The 19,314-nt window shown below is 36.8% G+C and overlaps 1 protein-coding gene across 6 annotated transcripts in view; it reads right to left on the bottom strand.

Annotated features, from left to right (window-relative positions):
• Nucleotides 1-593: 593 nt before the first annotated feature.
• TASOR (transcription activation suppressor) overlaps nucleotides 594-19,314 on the bottom strand; it is a 33,609-nt gene continuing 14,888 nt past the window's right edge. For 2 of the 6 annotated variants that reach the window (XM_086755554.1, XM_086755553.1), the window contains 16 exons: nucleotides 18,696-18,727; nucleotides 17,877-17,982; nucleotides 17,348-17,451; nucleotides 17,130-17,233; nucleotides 16,229-16,301; nucleotides 16,056-16,130; nucleotides 13,674-14,390; nucleotides 11,494-11,936; nucleotides 9,949-10,090; nucleotides 5,343-6,286; nucleotides 4,513-4,635; nucleotides 3,755-3,914; nucleotides 2,995-3,103; nucleotides 2,643-2,821; nucleotides 2,400-2,555; nucleotides 594-1,731 (listed from right to left, as the gene is read on the bottom strand). In XM_086755554.1, coding sequence (XP_086611680.1) covers nucleotides 1,169-1,731; nucleotides 2,400-2,555; nucleotides 2,643-2,821; nucleotides 2,995-3,103; nucleotides 3,755-3,914; nucleotides 4,513-4,635; nucleotides 5,343-6,286; nucleotides 9,949-10,090; nucleotides 11,494-11,936; nucleotides 13,674-14,390; nucleotides 16,056-16,130; nucleotides 16,229-16,301; nucleotides 17,130-17,233; nucleotides 17,348-17,451; nucleotides 17,877-17,982; nucleotides 18,696-18,727 — 4,030 coding nt within the window. In that variant the 3' untranslated portion in view covers nucleotides 594-1,168. Of the gene's footprint in view, nucleotides 2,012-2,399; nucleotides 2,556-2,642; nucleotides 2,822-2,994; nucleotides 3,104-3,754; nucleotides 3,915-4,512; nucleotides 4,636-5,342; nucleotides 6,287-9,948; nucleotides 10,091-11,493; nucleotides 11,937-13,673; nucleotides 14,391-16,055; nucleotides 16,131-16,228; nucleotides 16,302-17,129; nucleotides 17,234-17,347; nucleotides 17,452-17,876; nucleotides 17,983-18,695; nucleotides 18,728-19,314 lie in introns of all 6 variants that reach the window. The other 4 variants (XM_086755556.1, XM_086755555.1, XM_086755558.1 and 1 more) reach the window with 4 other exon arrangements.

Raw genomic sequence — 19,314 nt, forward strand, 5'->3', positions numbered from 1 at the left:
GGAAAAAAACCCCAAACACATTACTTTGGACAACTTGAAAACAAGACCAGTAAACTCAGAAGTCAAGAGCATTAGGATGTGCAAAACCAGCAATAAAATAACAAGGGTAGGCAGGAGACTCCACAGTTGTTTGCTATCAGCTGCTGTTTTCCAGAAGCCGAAGTCAGATGATGATGTACAAACTGAGAGAGAGTCACTGGGGAAAAACTAAGTTTATAACTCAGCAGATGTGAAACTAAAAAGGACAAGATTAAGAAACAGATAAAACTTTGTACTTAGGACAATGGTAGTTCTTTAAAAAAAACCAAACCCACAAAACCCACCCACACCACCAGTAATCATTATGCTGAAGTGGGAGAGGATTGAGGTTTTTCTAACACAAACGGAACTACCACAGGCATTAACATCAGGTTTGTGTCTCTCATTACAGTAATTACAATGGCAAGGTAAACATTGTCAGACCACTCTGATGGTGCTGCAGTAAGCACAGAGTATCAAAATTAGACGCAAAGATAATTACTATTAATTAAATAAAGTTGGGCATGTTTCTCATATACTTAGCAAGCAATATAAAAACCACAGACAAGGCAATGTGTTAGCAAGTCCCTTGTGCATTAAGAGTTTATTTTGTTTTTGAAATGGAACTGCACCATTGGTTACTCTAATTGAGGTATTTATCCAAAATCCAGTATATAGTCATTAAAATAACTACACTGCCTTATAGCTATGTAAAAACATTTGTACAAAATTTGTGTCAAATGTCAAATAAATACATAAGTTTTGATATTTATGTAAAGAAAAGTGATTTGGATACTCTTACAGAAAAAAAAAAATACTCGCCGCTTCACATATTTTAGGCAAACATTCAGTTTTACATTAAAACAGACCTCAAACTGAAGCCCAGGTACAGGTCAAATACAAATGTAGAAACTTAAAAGTGCCAACAAACAAGATCATTCAAGTACAGTAAACGTTAAAAAATATATATATTTATTTCAATTTTCAGATGCTTCCAACAGGTACAGGCCATCAGGATTTAAATAAGACAAGAAAACATTTGAGATAAAGGACAAGAAACATTCTGTTCCAGAATAAAATAGAAATTGTTAATCCACCATTTTAGAAACAGAAAAGTCCACAGCAACTTTATAAAAAGAGACTTAGGAGTTTATTTCTTGTTTGAATCTGGCCTGGAAGAATCACAATTTATATCCCAACCACCAGGCGATGACGACTTTTCTGTATCCATGCTCTGGCTGTAAGCAGATAGAAAATAATTGCCCCCATCTTGGTTTTGACTTGCAGAAGAGATTGGGTATGTTGTTCCCAGAAAAGTCTGATGAGTTAGTACATTAAAGTGACTGAACTGATGGGACATGTTTAATTGTCTACTATAAACTTGGAAGTTACTGAAAGGAGTTTGTTCAACTGAATTGTGTTTTTCTCCTTCAGCAGAGCATGTTGTAGAAACTGAAGTAATCGGTTGTATCTCTTCCGAGTCAATTTTAGAAGTCTTTTCCACCAAGCCAATTTGTGCTTCAGGAGATAACTCTGTAACTGATAAGCAGCTTGCTTTTGCATCTACTCCATGTGAGCCCTTGGCCTCTGTCTGCAAAGCTTCCAAATGAGTATCATACTTAGAGGCATCACTGCAGATTTCTATTTGTGATGTTTCATCTCCTGAATCCAGAGACATGTCCTCCTCATCCTTTTCATCGTTTTCTACAAGAACTACATTAAAAGAAAGAGAAAGTCCTATTCTATTGAAATACAAACTTTTGTTAGAAAAGCTATACACTACTCACAGAGTGTTACGCTTCAGGTCTGCAAGTCCAATAGCACTTAAGTCTTGGTCTTCTGCCATTCTTGTTCACTTACTCAACATACACACTTAACCCTCTGTGTGAGTGTCCAGTTATTCCGATGCTAAAAGCTTCTGCGCATTGTGTTCATGTTTAGTGTGGGGAAATCCCAACTCCCAGCTCCAAAGGGGTTAATGTCAAAACAGCATCTAAAGTTACACAGTAGGTGAGTATTTGATCAGACAATTAAAGGAGTACAATTACTGACATCTCAGTCCTTTTACTACTGTTTCTAAAAGCTATCATTAAGTTTTTTTCTATTTCCTGAAAACAGATAGTTACACCACTTCAGCATACATCAAGTTTTCTTGACTACCACACGAGCCTATATTTCTGTATTTAAGATCTCCTTTGGTGCTCCATCCCAGCTGCTTTTCTCCCATTGTTTAAAATAGAAAAAAAAGAGAGTAGCTTGAGAGTTGGGTTTTCCTTGCTATCTGAGTGTTCATTTACCAGAGTAAAGGCACACTGTTTCAAGGACCTCCACCCCGCACATCTGATTAGCTAAGGAAAGGGTTAAGTGTGTTTAATATTTACCTGATTGTCTTTTGTGAGCAGAGGGAGGAAGGCTGTTTTCTTCAGTAACTGAGCTGTGATACCCAACGAGACTTTTAAAATTGTGCATGAAGTCATCAACAGCAGCAACCACTATTCCATTATCAACGTAATTTGAAAGTGTTTTGAGATTCTTTTCTAAATACATAAAAGGAGATTTTGTATTAATATTTAGCACCTGTTATCAGAAGAGGGAGACAAGTATTCATAAATAATTGTTTTCACCTGTTAAGAAGACAACATGTCTCTGTTGTATGTTTTGTGCCTGAAGCCTGATAAGACAGTCCAATTCTGGAGCATTTCGAGTTTGAGAATCACAATTATGGTAAGACAGAATCTCAACCAAGTGCTTCTTCTGATAGGTATTCAGGAGGGTCAGCAGACTCAGGGCATTAGTATTCATTCTATAATGAGAAAAAAAGCGCACTATGAGAAAGAGACTTGATTTAGGGGCAGTCTAAATACTAAAATTAAGCCAAAAGACAAACATAACAGTAAGTTCTACTTAATTGGGTTGTGGAGAGCATAATTAAAGCTGAAGCATTTTAAGAACTGGTATTTGAAGAACACTACTTACCTCCCCAGCTCTTTAAGTTTTTTTTGTATTTTGCAGTGGACTTTCCACTGCCATTTCCCATCTGGGGTACTGAGATCCTCCAGAAACTTTAAGAACTGTTTTAGTTTATCTGTTTTGGAGATATTGAATAGAAGTTAAATTTTGTGGTATGCAAACTGAAGATACTGCTTCAGTATATACATAAAGCTTCCTTCAGTTTTCAAAGCAGGACACAACTATGAACATTAGCCTAGTACTTTAAGTTTTCTTCCTAGCAGATTAGCCAAGAACAGCATCCCAAAACTCAGCTGCTTTTTTGTAGGTCAGATGCTTAAGAGTGTATTGCTTATGTAAAAGCTGAATTCAGCCATACGTCACCTGCCTTGCTAAAATATCTATTTAAAAAACGGGTTACTTCATTACCTATACAATTTCAAATAAAGAAAAAGTGGAAGTATGTACTTTTTCAGCATTTTCTTTTTCTAGAGTACTTGTAGATTGAGTAGTAAGGAATAAAAGGTTCCATAGACCTAACTGCTCAATCTAAATACAAACTTGGAGATCTTGTCTTGTCTTTCTAAGTTCATATGTTCCCCAGAAACATGTTCTCCAAAAAGGCCACTGAGGTAAGAGAGAGACTGAATTAGCTGAAGTTCTCCAAGAAAACTCACAACAATTAGAAGACTTGATTCTTCACTGCAATGAGCATGGCATCTCTCATGCCCTAAAATGTTAGGCTTTTTTGCCTGTGTTTTAAAGCTTCGGAAATTATCACACTTACCCATAGTGATGGACTCTGGATTAAGGACAGATTCATCGGACACAACAAAACCACCAGACACAAACAATTCATTGTAAGTGTGATTTTTCACATCATCCAAGCTATCGACACCCGCAAAGCTGACACAAGAAAGCCTCTTCAAAGTTACTAAGCCAGGTATCTGTTTAAAAATGTTACAAATCAGAGACGTATACCAAAATCATACAAAAAAAAAAAAACAAAAAAAACCAAAAAAAACCTACAGAACCTTACTTATTAATTACTTTACCTTACTTATTAATACCAAATATCAAACATGAAAACACATTTTCTAAGAATTATTATTTCTTTCTCTTGCCTGGGGAGGTGCTCCCTCAAAAACATTACAGGAATGAGACAGAGGTTGAGCACTTGGAATAATTTTACTTCCTGTCCAGCACAAGTTCATAAACCACAGCTGTCAGGAATACCTACGGCAATCTGGCAGCCACCTTCACTTACCAGAGCATCCCAGAACTAGAAGCAGAACTACTCAGGGCTCTGTACAACTTGACAACTACTAAGAATAAATATGCATTAGCACATATCTGGAGGTGGAAGAAGTTACAGGTATGTGATGTAACAAGACTGAGTATTTACCACAACCATTTTTGTTTCTTCAGATGGCAACTAAACACAAGACATCGTTTAAATGCTATGTTGTTACAAGAAAGCAGCCTTACTCAAAATAAGCCTGTCTCATTATGTTGCAACAATAGCTGTCTACAGTACACATTTACCTTATGAATGAGGTTGGCGATGTCTTCATTTTGGATAATTATCAACAGTTTATCTAAAGCAGCTCTTCTTTTAAGGAACTCTTCTGGATGGCACTCTGTATTACCTAACTTTGTAAGATATTCCTAACACCACAGAAAGAGAAGATGGTGAAGAAAAAGTGAATAGTAATTAAGCCAAAACAATCCTAATGTAATGACCACATCAAATAAGCTTTCCACTTGAATCTCAGAGAAACTGGTTTCCTTGTCTTTCTGATACATTAATCAGAAGGACCTGGCAACACAGAAAGAGGCTGTTTCAGCAAGTTATTCTTACAGAATTGCACGTAAATGGCTAACTGACAGTCTATCAAAACTGCATGAGTTTTCAAGTTTTTTATTTCACTTTAATCTTACACATTAAAATACCAAAGAACAGTAATCTCCAAAAGTTACCTATAGTATTAAGTGGAGGGGAAGAGAGAAAAAAAAAACAACCCCCCGCACATAAACTTTTCATATATTCTTTCAAAAATGGTAAGCTATCACATTTTTGCCCTTGCTACCTTTTTTTCCAGAAGGCCACCCCCCAGCAGTATCTTCAGGAAGAACCACGCTACAGCTTGTTCTGCTTTCCAGCTGTAAGAAAGAGACTGACGTAAAAGCTAAAGATACTGCCTCAGAAGCTCTAACAAGAAATGGGACAAGACAGCCTACTGTCACAATTCAACCTTTTTTGAGACAGATTTCAGACTACCTTATGTTTGCAAGTCCATTTTTACACATTCTGATTTAAAAAGCACTCTATTCTATCTTAACACTATAGAGAGGTTGAACTGGAACATATTTACCTTGATTTCTTTGCAGAGAATGCTTTCCTCCTCTTCGTGAATATAAAATTTCACAGTGTTTTTCTGTACATCTTTAATAATTTTGACCAAACTGTTAAATACTTCAGGTTTTAACTGGCTTATAAAATCAGAAAAGGCTGGCTGGGTTGAAATGTTTAAGTTCTCTGGGGATTTCTGTGTCTTTTCTGTTGGCTCCATCAGATCACCACTGGAAGAGGTCTGATCAGATGTCAATATATCCTCTGTTTTAGCAGTCACATGATCTATTTCCTCCTTCACTAAGGGTAAGCTTGACAAACACTGCTCATTAGAATCCAGATCTTCCACCACATTATTACAAAGTGGCTCTGATGACAACGCCATGTCAGAGTCCCCGCAAACAGGTAACGCGTTGGGTGGGGGATTCACTGCAGCGTTACTAACCGCTTCTGCTGATTCAGGACTAGAAAAAACTCCTGGAGTGTGCCTAATGCACGAAGATGACAAAATAACACTATTCAACTTTTCACTCAGTGTCTCTATATATTCTTGGACAGAAATCTCCGATGCTTGTAAACATATGTATTCAGAAAGTCTCATTATCCTCTCTCGGGCAGAGAAGACTGGTGTGGACATACCACTAACATAAGCAATATTCTTTTGCTGCAAAATTTCCTGAATCTTTCTTGCAAAGAGATTATATTCTTCTAATAGTGTAGTCTCTATTATTGCACTAATGGAATGCTTAGTTGTAAAAGGGTGATCTGTTAGCTCACACTGATCTTCAAGTTTCTCGACTTGTCTTGTATAAAGTCCATCTTCTGCTGTCCCCTTTTGTGTGTCTGAAAATGGAGAGTATGGAAACTCATAATCAGAACTTCTCTGTCTACTTATTACCCGGGGGTCATTAGGAAAGGCATCCTTTGGCGGTAAATACACCAGTGGTTCTTCTGGTGATTTCAGACCTATATAGGAAGAGTTAATCATCATCATGTCATGTTTGAAAGTCATACACAACTGATATACTAAAACCTCCAAAATATAGTTTTAAAAACTGTATCACTGTTGTGCCTCCTCCCACCAATCAACTTAAACCCAAAGACTCAAGCACTACTGTCTGCTGAGGTACAGCAGCACAGAAAATTTAATAGCTCCTAAAACAGTGGAATCATAAAGTCAAAAGTTTGCTCAGAAAATCAGAACACAAGTAATTTCCAGAGATAACAGCTGATTAAGCATAACAAACTGCCTTAATTACATTAAAAAAAAAAAAAATTGGAAATCAAGCAGGGTGACAAATTATTCAATATTTTCACTTGCTATATATATTATAACTGAGGTTATAATCCTCAGACTTTCAAAGGTTTATTTTAGCCACACACTGTCTTGTGGAGTTAGACTGCAAATTGCAAGCTGTGATTCTGGTCTGGCAATTGAGAATACAAGGTTTTTCACTTACAAAGGCAGGACACAAGCCTTATGGTAATTATCGATACACAGAATCAGTTACGCTGCAAGGAGTGCTGAATGCCTCTCATAATCCAAACCTCAGATCATTTCTGCAGCACTCAATTTCTTCATCACCCACATCAAAACTATGGTTTGGTTTGTTTTTAAACCAAATGTAACACTTGGTTGCAATTGTTGAGAGATACATACACACACACACAGATATTTCAGATACATGTAGGTATTTTGGTATATATCTGTTCCATAAATACTTGAAAGGAAGTTTTCTTTGTGTTTTTTTTTGTGTGTTGTATTATTGATAAAGCTAATACAGTTGTAAGCAGAAAACCTGATTTCTGAAACAGAAGCAATAACCAAAACAGTATAGACAGTTTCTGAAAGTTAGAGTTCTTTTAGAATGTAGTCATTTCTGTAGCCAGTTAAAAAAAAGTTATATTCAGTCCCCAAATTGATCTTGCCCACCCAGATCCAAAAGAAAAAAAAAAAAAGAAAAAAAAAAAAAAAAAAAAGTGCCACTACCAGGATCTCTTTTTCATGGTGACAGTATCACCTCATAATTACTTTATGCCACTAGAGTTATACAGAAAAAACAGAAATGTGGTTCCATTTTATTTTTCTTAAAAATGAAACTATATGTTCTTTCTTCATCCTTCAACGCGTATCATTTGAGTCAACCCAAATTTCTAGTTTTCTTTAAAAGCATTAAATGCAGATGTAAATGAGTTTATTACAATTAGTTCCATTCTATTGTATCTGAACCTTTTTTCTGTTGCCCTATACCTTCAGCATTGATCTACACCTTTTGCATACACAAGTATATTAATTTTTAGACTTTGAAAAGCTCAGTACTCAGCAAAAGCTACACTATAGCTTTAAATTTGGGTCTATTTTTATAACTTCTTGCATTTTAATACAGCTAATCAGTTGAATAGCAATTTTTAGCAACAAAATTTTGTTCTGTGGCTCTCCTGTCTGCACCCCCAATACAGGTAAAATTTCAAATCCTGATTAAGAACTGATTAGGTTATTCTTCAAAAGGTTATTATTTAGACTTTTCCAGAAAGAAAAAAAAAAAAAAAACCACCAACTTCTTTTTAAAAAACAAAAGCCTAAAACTAAAGGTTTCTAGTAAACAAGTGTTAAACAGAATTTAAACAGAAAGATATACTGCTGAATATAAACCCAAAATATTTTCTAACATGTAAAAAAACAGGATAAAGAAATAAAAGTATGATTTAAACTAAAGTTACCCTTATTTAAACAGAACTATCTGAAGGTGGCATCCTTCATAGATCTACACCTTTAGGTTACAAGTCTTCACAAAAACAAGTTTACGTCCAAGAAACAAAACACAAATAAATAAAACAAGCATTTCAACAACTATTAAAGTATGATTTATGATTTCAAATATACTCTTTGTTGGCAGTACCTCATAAACTAAGTATGTCAAAGAAGCCAAGAAGAGAAGTTCCTGAAAACAGTCTAAGAAAGAACAGTTGTTTAAGAACTGTTAAGTAGTTATCCTTGCAGTTTAATAGTCAAATTCTTCACTGCTTAAGAGAAGTCCTTCTACAGTGACTCCAGAAAGAGGATTCTTGAGTAGATTCTGAAATCAGAAATTCAAACACCTGACCAAGAAAAGCTAGGACATTCTGTTTCTTCATATCCAGAACGAATGTCATCAAAAACCATAACTCTTAAGAATGTCTATTAATGCATTAATCTTCTCTTACAACAGATGAAAGAATAAGCAAGAACACCACTTTTGCACTCAATGTCTGAAGCCAAAGAAGAGTCTCAAATTCAAACCAAAACTGAATTAGGATGCATTTGTTAGAACACAGTTGTGCCCAAGTTAGCTTTCAAAAAATAAGACTCAGGTTTGCTTACTGTTGTCAGACCTCCTCTAACACTTTCTGATGTCATCATGGAAGAAGACACTCCTCAAGTCACAAACTATGAAGACTTAAGTTCTTAAGTAAGTTTAGCTGAACATAATCCCTGTATTGTTGCATATATTCTGATAAAATAATCAAGATTTGATCATATAGAAGAGTTAAGTTTGATTAAGAAACTGAAAATTATACGGCATAATGTATAAGTGAGAATTGTTAGGCTTGAAATAAGCAGCTACAGAAACCTCAGTAGGAAATTAAGTGATCAGTCTGTTGTGTGTCAGTGTGTGTTACCTCTGTAACTAAGGTAACGGAATCCCAGCGGGGCAGACAGGACTTTAATGTTGTGTTTGTATGCTGCTACTCCCAGTACAGCGCCAGCCCATCTTGGCAATAGGTCAGGGAGCAGTGAGCCAATTAGAACAGTTGATTTGGGCTAGAATATAAATAAGGGTGGTCAAGCATACCACAGATACCAGATTTCTGTGGTTAGAAACGCACCATGGAGAAGAAGAACAATGCACCGTGGAGAAGAAAAAACAAGCAAGGTGATATTGTGCGTGCCTGTAAGAAGGGGTCAATTAAAGGACACACCTGCATGACCACCGGGGTCTAGGAAGACCACCCAGGACCCCTGGAGAGACTTCATGCGCATGTGCAGCAAGGCGGAGTTTATTATAATATTTCTAAGAATTGTTTTGAATAGCCATGATTATTCCCAGAAACATAATGAATATGTATGTTTCTATATAATAGAAACTGTTGACTCATCTAGAAGCAGAACAAGAAGCTTCTTCTATAAGATTATTTAAGATCTAAGTGTTTAGATAAGGACAAAGACTTTGAAGCACTTCCAGCAGAAGAGCTTGATGCAATAAGAAGTAGACTACTTTCTATAAGGAGAACACATTTTTCATTACTTTTCTGGATTACTAGTTGCAATTATCCACCCTTCCAATCTTTCAGTAGAACCTAGCAAGTCCAAATACTGAATTCAAAACATTTATGTACCTTACCAGGTCAATACTCAAGCATTCACATTTCTAAATTATGCCAGTATGTACCCAAAGCAATATTCTCCACCAGTATGTTTTCATCACGCAGATTTCTGTATGAATCAAATATCAGAAACAACTGCATAGGCTATATATACGCTTGTGTACCCATGTGTGACCCAAGAATGAGATCTATGAAAGATACAAACCTTTAGAACATGCTCTCATTCCTTATTTGTAGCAACATAAGAGTTAAACCCATCTTACCTGTAATTGGAATAAGTTTCCAGTGCATTCCAACTTCTAAATTATTTGAGTTGGAATGTTGCCTGCGATAAACATGTTCTATAGGCGTACTAGGACAGGCACTGTAGTCTTCAAAACTATTTACATTTCCAGTGCTTGCTTCCTAAAAAACAGTAAAAATTCTCAGCTGAAAACTTTTTTTTTTTTTGATAGCTATTAAGCTTTTATATTCTGAACAGCTAACAGTAAGAACACACTTGAGTTCACCAGCATATTGGCAATTCTGCCATCAATCAAGTTGAGCCAAACCTGGAAATGTTTATATGAGCTACCCGTATATTTCATTTACCTGTTTGAGAATTTCTGAGACACATCTCTTTGCTGATGGTCTACCATTAAGTAAATAAGGCAGGCCTCAGCACATGCCTTAGAGTACAGAAGCTGGGTGGAACAAGGAGGAAAGGGGGTACGGGGCGAGGGTTGTGGAAATTACGAACTGTCTGCTCCTTACCCTTTTTCAGGCTGTTGTCCTGTTAGCAGACTAAAGCCATGAGATGTTGGCATTACTGCAGAACTGCCTGCAACTAGTATTAAGCCCTTCAACAATCCAATTTCATCTCACATTCCAGATGGTTAAAAGCAAAACAGCACGGAGACTGTAGGTAGGACAAACTTATATTTCATAATTGTGACAAGTTGTCATATCCAAACCACCTATCAGATCTATAAGGTTAAAGACTAAGTAGTACACAGTCATTAATGGCCTGCCCTGCAACCACTGCTGAGAAGGGTCCACATGCAACAGCAACCACTGCCATACAACCTGTTTTCTGGAAGAGCAACAGCTAGGCAATAACTATGATGAGGAACTCCGAAATCTCTCCTTACTGTGTTTCAGGTTCAGCAAACCTCAATACCCTAGCCAGACCAAGAATCACTCCCGAAGAAGGAAGACAAAAGCCAGCATGCGAGGTGTTACAGTGAGGCTACACATGTTGCATACAATGAATTCACAGATCGCTAAACAGCCCACCACCATAAGCAAGGTAAGAGCCAGAACAGACTATCTTTTTTCTACAAGAGACAGAAGAGAACTGCAAGGCTTTGGTCTCAGCAAACATGAAAAAATACCCTCCTATGCAGCACTCAGCAAGAGAATGGCAGAGGTTTCGCTGCCTATTGCTGGAGCAGCTGCATATGACACTTACTGTAAAGCTAGTGAAGAAGACTTGACTACGGTTGCTTTCCACCTTTAGGTACTCTTAATTATAATTTTATTACAGGGAGAGTAGACAAAAACCAGGAACACACATCTTAGAGTTAAGAAAATTTCCGTATACACTCCTACCAACCAGAAAAACTTCTTCACAGGAAGGTTAGTGCTCATCTATGTTTACTTATGTAAAAATTCAGAATTATCTTTGCATTCAGTCTCAAAATATTTGAGATGAGCCTTTATATATAAACGAGCCTTTTTTTTTGACCAGGCTCCTCCCAGGTCTAAATTGAGACAATCTTTCAAATTCATTCATTATCAGCATCTACCTACATTGCAGTTTCACTTACTTGTAAATGTAGCGTGTGTTCAAGGCCTACTTCATTTGCTGAAAGCCGCAGATCGACATCAACAGGGTAGGGTAAGCATGCTGCATCAGTTTCCAGTATCACTGGGCTCTGTGGGTCCTTAAAGTTAACATTTTCAGCCTGAGCAGTATTAGGAAGCTCATGATCATCTTTGTCCTGAGCTGGAATGGATTCATATTCATATTTTTGTCTCATATCCTCTTCAATTTCATCAGTGCTTAATCCTAAAGCTTGATTTACAGACCGTGCCAACGATGAATCCAAGTGTCCTGCACTAGCTAGCGTTTCTAAAAGCAGTTTAATGAGGCCATGCGTGTCAGTAACAGCAGGGTCGGATACATCTTGCTGCCTCAAGTCAGTATCATGTCCACCAAGACCAGTATTAACTGAGAACACAGAGTGTGACGAATCCGAGGTTCTGCCCCCTTAGAGTAGGGGGAGGAGGGGAAAAGTAATCCATTACTAATTTTTAAAATAAAAGCAAAACCAGCCCCCCCAAAACACCTGCCACATACCCACAGTCTCACTCTTTAGCATCAATTCATACAGTACATATACATTTACTTTCTTTAACACAGACGCTGATAAAAGGGCTGTTTCTAAAGCTAATAATCTCCCCCAGATAAATCATTACAGTTTTTTAGGGCACTCAATATCACACTATTTTATGTTTGATAGAAGTAATATACTATGATCTATGGATTTTATGGAAACCTTGTAAAATTCTCCATCACATGTTGAGAGAAAAAGATTACTTTGAGCAAAATATTTACTTCTATCCATCTTATCACTGCTGCTCCAGAAGCTGACAAGTATCTTCATGCTTCACCTCACAAGTTATCTTAGACTAAACATAATCCTAAAACTTTACCCTGCCTATTTATACTAACTGTAACTTTAGAACAGGGTTATTATTCTTCTACTCAGCCCCTTGGATGAATAAACATAATCAGTATTTATTGCTCGTGGAAAGAGACAGGCCAAGGAACTGTAAGTATCTGACGAACCCTTCATTTATCACCTATGGAAATATGGAATTGTTTAACTGCCGTTTGACTAATAAAAATCTAAGAATGGTTAAATACTTAAGTTCACAATATTTTAGGTAAGATCTTTTTGCAAGACAAATTAATTTTAGAGTTATATAAAAACATGGAATTCAAACCATAGATATTGCTGTTTTGGAACCCCTGAAGGAGTTAAGTCAAAATTTAGTTTTAAGCAGATACTGTTCTGATTACAGCCAGGCAGAAATGCATTCACATATTCTACACTAACAATCAATACTAAAAGACCCTGAATGTTCACAGACTTCTAAGCCAGGAAATCTGAGATCTAACCTGTAGCCTGCCCTCTGTCTCCTCCATCCACACATCCCAGTATCTTTTGTCCCTCTCAAAAGAAACCTATTTTCATCTTCCAAAGCAATTCACGTACATAGAAGTATGACTAGTGCTTGATTAAATTCCCTCTCTTCTTTGTTTCACACTTCTCCGCAATTCTCCCCTTCTGAAGGCCTACATAATTGCCTTGAGAACACCGTCAGGGAAACAGCAATCAAAAGGGGTTTTTGGCAGATCTTAAGTAATTATCAGATAATATCAGTGACAATTATCTGAGGTTTGGATGTTGATAATCTCATTTACAGAATAATTCAATTTTAATACTATTAGGCCGTTTCCTTTGTCCCACTACACACACTACCGGCTATTTCAAAACTTAACTGTGCTCATGCTTAGAAGGTTAATTCTCCCCTTCAATCTGCTTTTGTTAGGTATGACAGAGAGTATTGGAGCCATAAAGAATTACAGCAATGCCTGAAGTCAAACTCTGCAAAAGACATCACAATATCGCCCTACACTAGAAACTCTTCGGACAGTTCCACAGCTAAGCAAACTCTTTGGAAGTGTCTGCCTTCTTTCCAAAGAGGCAGAAAAAAAGCAGCTTCCATGACAAGTCCTGTTAACTTGTCTTCTAGAACGAGGCAACCTACATAAAAATAGACTACCTCTCCATTGGTAGATCTCAGGCCAACGTTTAAATAAAGCACCATGCATTAAAATATCCACAGTATGGAAAAAAATATTCCATCTGTAAAGATTAAATGTTAAGTATGCTTTGAATTACAATGTTTAGAGAAATCTAAACAAAGACTTTCTTACCTTGATACTGACAATTATTCTCTGAAGGTTCACCCATTTTTAAGTACTTCTGCAGATTTTCAGACTGTTTTTCCAGCTTCCTTTTCAGACCACTTCTATTTCTAAGGTCTTCAGAATCAGAATCTCCACCTACATTTTTTTTCCTACACTGGATTAAGTTAATAAGTTCTTTCAGTCTATCAGGATCATAATCTCCAGAATGAGGTCGTTTTCGCTTGGCTGCAATGGCTTCATATTTTGCACGGATTCTTTTCCCACTTCTTGCGTTGGCAAAATCAGAGTCATCTTCTGTGGCTTCATAATCTGAGATGGGACTGAACTGCTGAACTTTCCGATTTCCCTCCATCAGTTCCTTAGCTCTAGAAACAGGTAGTTGATATGCCTCACAACCAAAGATATAGTTTTGCAAGGAGCTGTCAACATGAGATTTATTTTTTGGAGCAGGATAAAGAAATTTTTTTTCATCCAACCGTGATTCATACCGATATAATACAAATTCTCTATATTTTCCAGAGCCACTAAAGCATCTTTTCAAATACTCATTTATATACTTTTCCACAACAGCATTGAAATCTGCAGTAGTGTCTTTACGAGACTGGATTAAAGCAAAATGTAGAGACTGAATAAACTTTGTGAATTCTGGAATGATTTCCTGATTTTCGTGCAACACCATGGTAGTTGAATTTTTCTGTGTTCCAAGTGGAACACTTTTTTGTGCTGCCATAGGAGAAAAGGGAATTCACAATTAAAATCAAATCATAAAGCTATAAATAAATGATGACTAGTTAGCAATATTCTGTATTACACATATTTGGTGAAACATAGTTTGGAATGAGTGTGGAGAAATAACCCAAAAGCCAGGAAAGGAATTTTCTTGTGAAGTAACCAGCTTTAAAGCCTACTTAAAAGTCAACCTACTCATAGTCATGATGAACTGCTGATTTTCATAGTTTTGTGGTAACCTGCATTCTAGATACACATATCATTTCCAATTTAAACCACTTTACTGACCCTCCTAGAAGGTCACTTCAAAGGCTTAGTAAGGTTTACTAAGAAGCAGCCTCACATCTCCCTGCAAGAAACAAGGGAAGCATTACTTCTTCCTGTGCAGTCCTGATGCATTCATTGTGCTGTTTTTAAGCTCACGGGACCCTTATAAAATGATTCAGCTTAGTAACCCAGCAGAAACCTATACAGCTTTTGCCATTAATTTACAAAGGAATATGACTCACTACACTTAAAAGATGCAACAGGAGCATGTGCCAAGAGCAGGATTTCGCTGTCCTGGGAAGCTATCAGACCCTTTTACCACATCTTTGAAACAGCAGCTCAAGGAAGCTCTACGTGATATCCTTTTAAAAAATATATTTATTTATTCATGCTCTTACTCCCTTCAAATCACAGACTGAGACTTTTCTCCATTCAGCCCCCTAAGCACCCTGAAGCCTCACACCAGTGATTAACCTTGTATTCAGCAGAAACTGGAACTCACAAGTCTTTGAAATGTCACAGCAGCAAGAACTGGGGTATTTTTAAGGAACTGGCAAGCACACACTTTAAATGGCATCTTATATCTTATCTCCTGTTACCCAATCTATAACTGATTGACTTTTCATAATTCTTATTTAAATTAAAAAAAAAAACACATAACAGGTTTATTAAAATAAGAAATATAGAGATAAGAATCTAGGAAACTGCCAACACTTAGGACAAGAACTTCTTTGTAAAAGTTAAATGCCTGGAAAGAGATATGTTTTGACAATATCCCTTCTAACTCACAGCAGGCCAAGGACTGTGTTCTGCTGCTAGTACTACTTATTGCAAATTCCAACTGTAAAAGATTAACTTCAACGTCTCATCTCAAAGCATTGAAGTTCTACTAAAGCCAAGTCCTTTCAGTCATCTTTTATTACCTGATTGTATCAGTATTTTCTTTGCTCATTTACTCAGTTTTTGGTGCATACCCCAATGCACAAAAAAAAAAAAAAAAAAAAAAAAAAAAAAATTACAGATACATTAAAGACTGTCAGATCTTTTGTCCTTAATGTTTTGATGGTTAAAGCACTCAAACCTCTAAGTGCAATGTTATGACTAATGCACAGATCTCTTGGAATACTGATGCTCAGCTCTATTAGAACATACAATTGAGAAGTTTGAACAAAGTTTTACTTCCTAGAATAGGAACAAACAAACCTAAAATACCTACTGTGATAACTACTTTTGTGAAGAAAGAAACAGTTTTTGAACACCATCACCATAACCAATACAAACTGTTACTCCTAGTTTACACTGACAGGCTGTAACACTACAGAGTCTTCAGCAGAATATAAACTACATTTAAACAAGCATGTACACAACATGCTGAACAGTGAACAAACTTACTTGAGCTCATTATACCTCTAGGTTCTGGAAATAGAAACAATGCATGTAGCACGCGGGATCGTCCCATTTGGTGGTCTAGAACACAAGAAAATAAAATCAGCTGAGGAGACCACCACCACTATGCTTCAAAAGCATTCAAAAACCTAACCCAAAAAACTCAAGAGTATGCATACCGTAAGGGGATACCATTTGCCAAGGAGAAAGAAGAAAAAGAAATCCTCTGTCTAGAAGTGGTTTCACAAGAACCTGTTTTCAAGCAAAAAAAAAAGGATACCATTTCAAACAAAGACATTTGCTCACTACTAATACTCTTCCCATTGGTAAGCTAAATTCCATCATGGATAGAGAAGTGCCCTGTTCTGATATAGCCCTCGTCACCACACAGTTTCTCACTCACCCTCCCCCTCCCCAGCGGAATGAGGGAGAGAATCGGAAAGGAAGGAAAACTCGTGGCTTGAGATGAAGACAGTTTACTAGAATAGCAAAGGAAAATGACAATAATAACACAATATAAGGATACTAAAACAGACAAAATGAACAATGCATGATTTCTCACCACCCAATGTCACAATGACTGATACAGCCCGTCCCGAGCAGCGATCATGGAAACGAAACTGAGCAGCAAGTAAAGCAGCGAGAGGGAGAGAGCAAGGGATCAAGAGATGTCCCCCTCCACAGGCAACCCCCACTTATATAGTGAGCATAAGGTTTATGGCACAGGATACTCTCTGGCCAGTTTTGGTCAATTGTTCTGTCTGGATCCCTCCCAGCTTCCTGCACCTTCACATTAGCGAGACCTGGAAAGCCAGACACTGTCCTTGGTCTCATTAGCAACAACTCATATCATCAGGGTGTTTATCAGCATTCTTCTCATACAAAATCCAAAACACTTTGGCTACTGAGAGGACACTTAACTCCATCCCTGCCAAAACCAGGGCATGCCCTGATACAATACTTAAGAATATGCCAGATAGGGAATTCCAGCGAGATTAACAAATCTTGTAGTGTGCCTCAATTACTAGTTAGTAAAATTCTTTTTTTAAAAACAGGAATAGTCAAATCTGTTGCACTCACAAGTTTCTCTTTCTCTAGTTTTTGAAGTAAACCCTCCAAGTGACTACCAGAACGGGACTTCTCCACAACTTCATAAAGGCTACAGTACATGCCGTTCTTCAACACTGACATGATACAAGAGTAGAAAGAGAAGGTAAGAAAAACAGAAACAAAATTGTAAATTAAGAAAATTTTTTAAAATTCTGAATTAAAAAAAAAAATAAGCTAGAACCGTTTACCTTCTTTTGCTCCTAGATAAGTTTCTTTATAGAACAATGCTGGTGAAATTTTTTTCTTCAGTTGATCAATGCTCACAACTTTTTCAACCTCAAGCTTCTCAGGACTGGAGACAAAGAGGGATGGGAGGGAGAAAAAAAAAAATAAATAGAAAGGGCTCTCTTTTCTCCCCATAGTCCTACCCTCATTGACCAAATAAGAACTATCAAATACACACTCTTAAAAATCAGTTCCTTGGACTATCTTGCGAGCCAGTGGTGTTTATTCCTACAAAGGAGTGTGTGTCACTTCAAAGGGGAAAAAAAAAAAAAAAACCCAAAAAAACCCCAAACAAACAGAAAAGAGATTCTGACAGAGTTGTGTGCAGGAACTAAAATCAGCTCTGGATATGCAAGACTCAAGTCTAGTTTGACACATTTAAAGCATCTAGTCAATGTGTATTTTAGATTTTCATCTGAATTTTCATCAGTCTCTACTAGAAAGAGTTTTAACACAGTTTTTTAAACATATTATTTTAATAATAATACTCACAGCTTGCATGGAAGGAAAGGACGTGCTGCTGATTTCAAGGAAACGTGGCAGAGAAGTTTGCCTTTATTCCAAAGCTGTCCCCTCCATACTGTATAGTTAGATCTATCTAGAATAAGATGGAGAAAGAAAGACTAAGTGAAACCACTTCCTATGTTAGACTGAAAGGAAATAGCAGTAAAGAGCCTGCTGAATCTCCAAAAGCAGTTTATGGAACATTTAATGCTAATACTGGACCAGATAATAATACCTTAAGTAAGTTAAAAGGTAACAGAAAAGGTGTTTACAATTCTGTTTTGGTTTGACCTGCTCTGAGCAGAGTAAAGAAGGCCAGTATGTCACCTGTACCGAAGTATATAAGCATGCCCTTGATGCCAACATCTCTGGAATCATATCCTCTTTCCTTATCTCAACCGTCAACTACTTTCATACATATTAATATTTTGCTTGAATGAGGTCCAAAGGAAAAGCAGGACAGAGAATATTATTTGAACCTGCCATTGAACAGCAGGTTCAGGAGCAGAAGATAAGTTCTCACTATGCTATAAGTAGAAAAGGTGGCGGGGGGGGGAACCTTCTGAATTTGTTGGTTTTTTTTTTTTTCTAGTAAAAGAAGGCACACATTATAGTTTCTTTTCAATTATCCAATATCAGGACAAGATGCCTGCAATCAGTATGGTACAGGATAAAACTGAGGGATACAGTCTGCATAACTAAGCAATCATTTCGGTTAAAGATAAATAAAACTACATGGAGAAAAAAAAAAGTCCAAACCCTTCCATGCCTTTATCATAAAAGCAATAAATTTCAATTAATTCTTACCTGTACTTCTATCTGTGTTGTAGCTGTTTGATCTAACAAAAAAAAGACAGAATGACTAGGTTGAGACAGAAACTTACGGTTACTAGATTTTACATTAAGGATATTTCATCAGTCCAACAACACAGCAAACTGATAATTCGCTCTCTAACCTCAAGCTATCACAGCTGCAGCATCTTGTGGTATTTTAGATATCTTGATAAACTATTTTTAGCACTACATATTACAGTCCCCATATCTGGATGTGTTCCTATCAACACAGGTATCATATTGTGTCTGTAATCAACTACTGATTTAGATATTCACTCCACAAGCAATAAGATGACACAGTGAAGAGTTCAGTGACAAAGTATACAGAACATTTTTTTAGAATACCAAGCAAGATAATGCTGTGAACATTTGTATGTCTGTGGATTTCCTCAGTTAAGCAAAAAAAAAAAAAAAACCAAAACACACTTCATACAGGGATTCCACCTGAGCAGATGGCGAGTAGGTGAAAAGAGCAGCAGAACTGCTTCATATAGGGGCCAGCTGGCTGCATAAAATCAACTGTCTCAGCTTTTGCTTTGTATTTGAAGCATTTATTATGCTAAGTCCCTGTAACATGTCCATTAATTTCAGT

Source organism: Chlamydotis macqueenii, chromosome 10 (genome assembly GCF_036417535.1).
Source record: "Chlamydotis macqueenii isolate bChlMac1 chromosome 10, bChlMac1.mat, whole genome shotgun sequence".
NCBI lineage: Eukaryota > Metazoa > Chordata > Aves > Otidiformes > Otididae > Chlamydotis > Chlamydotis macqueenii.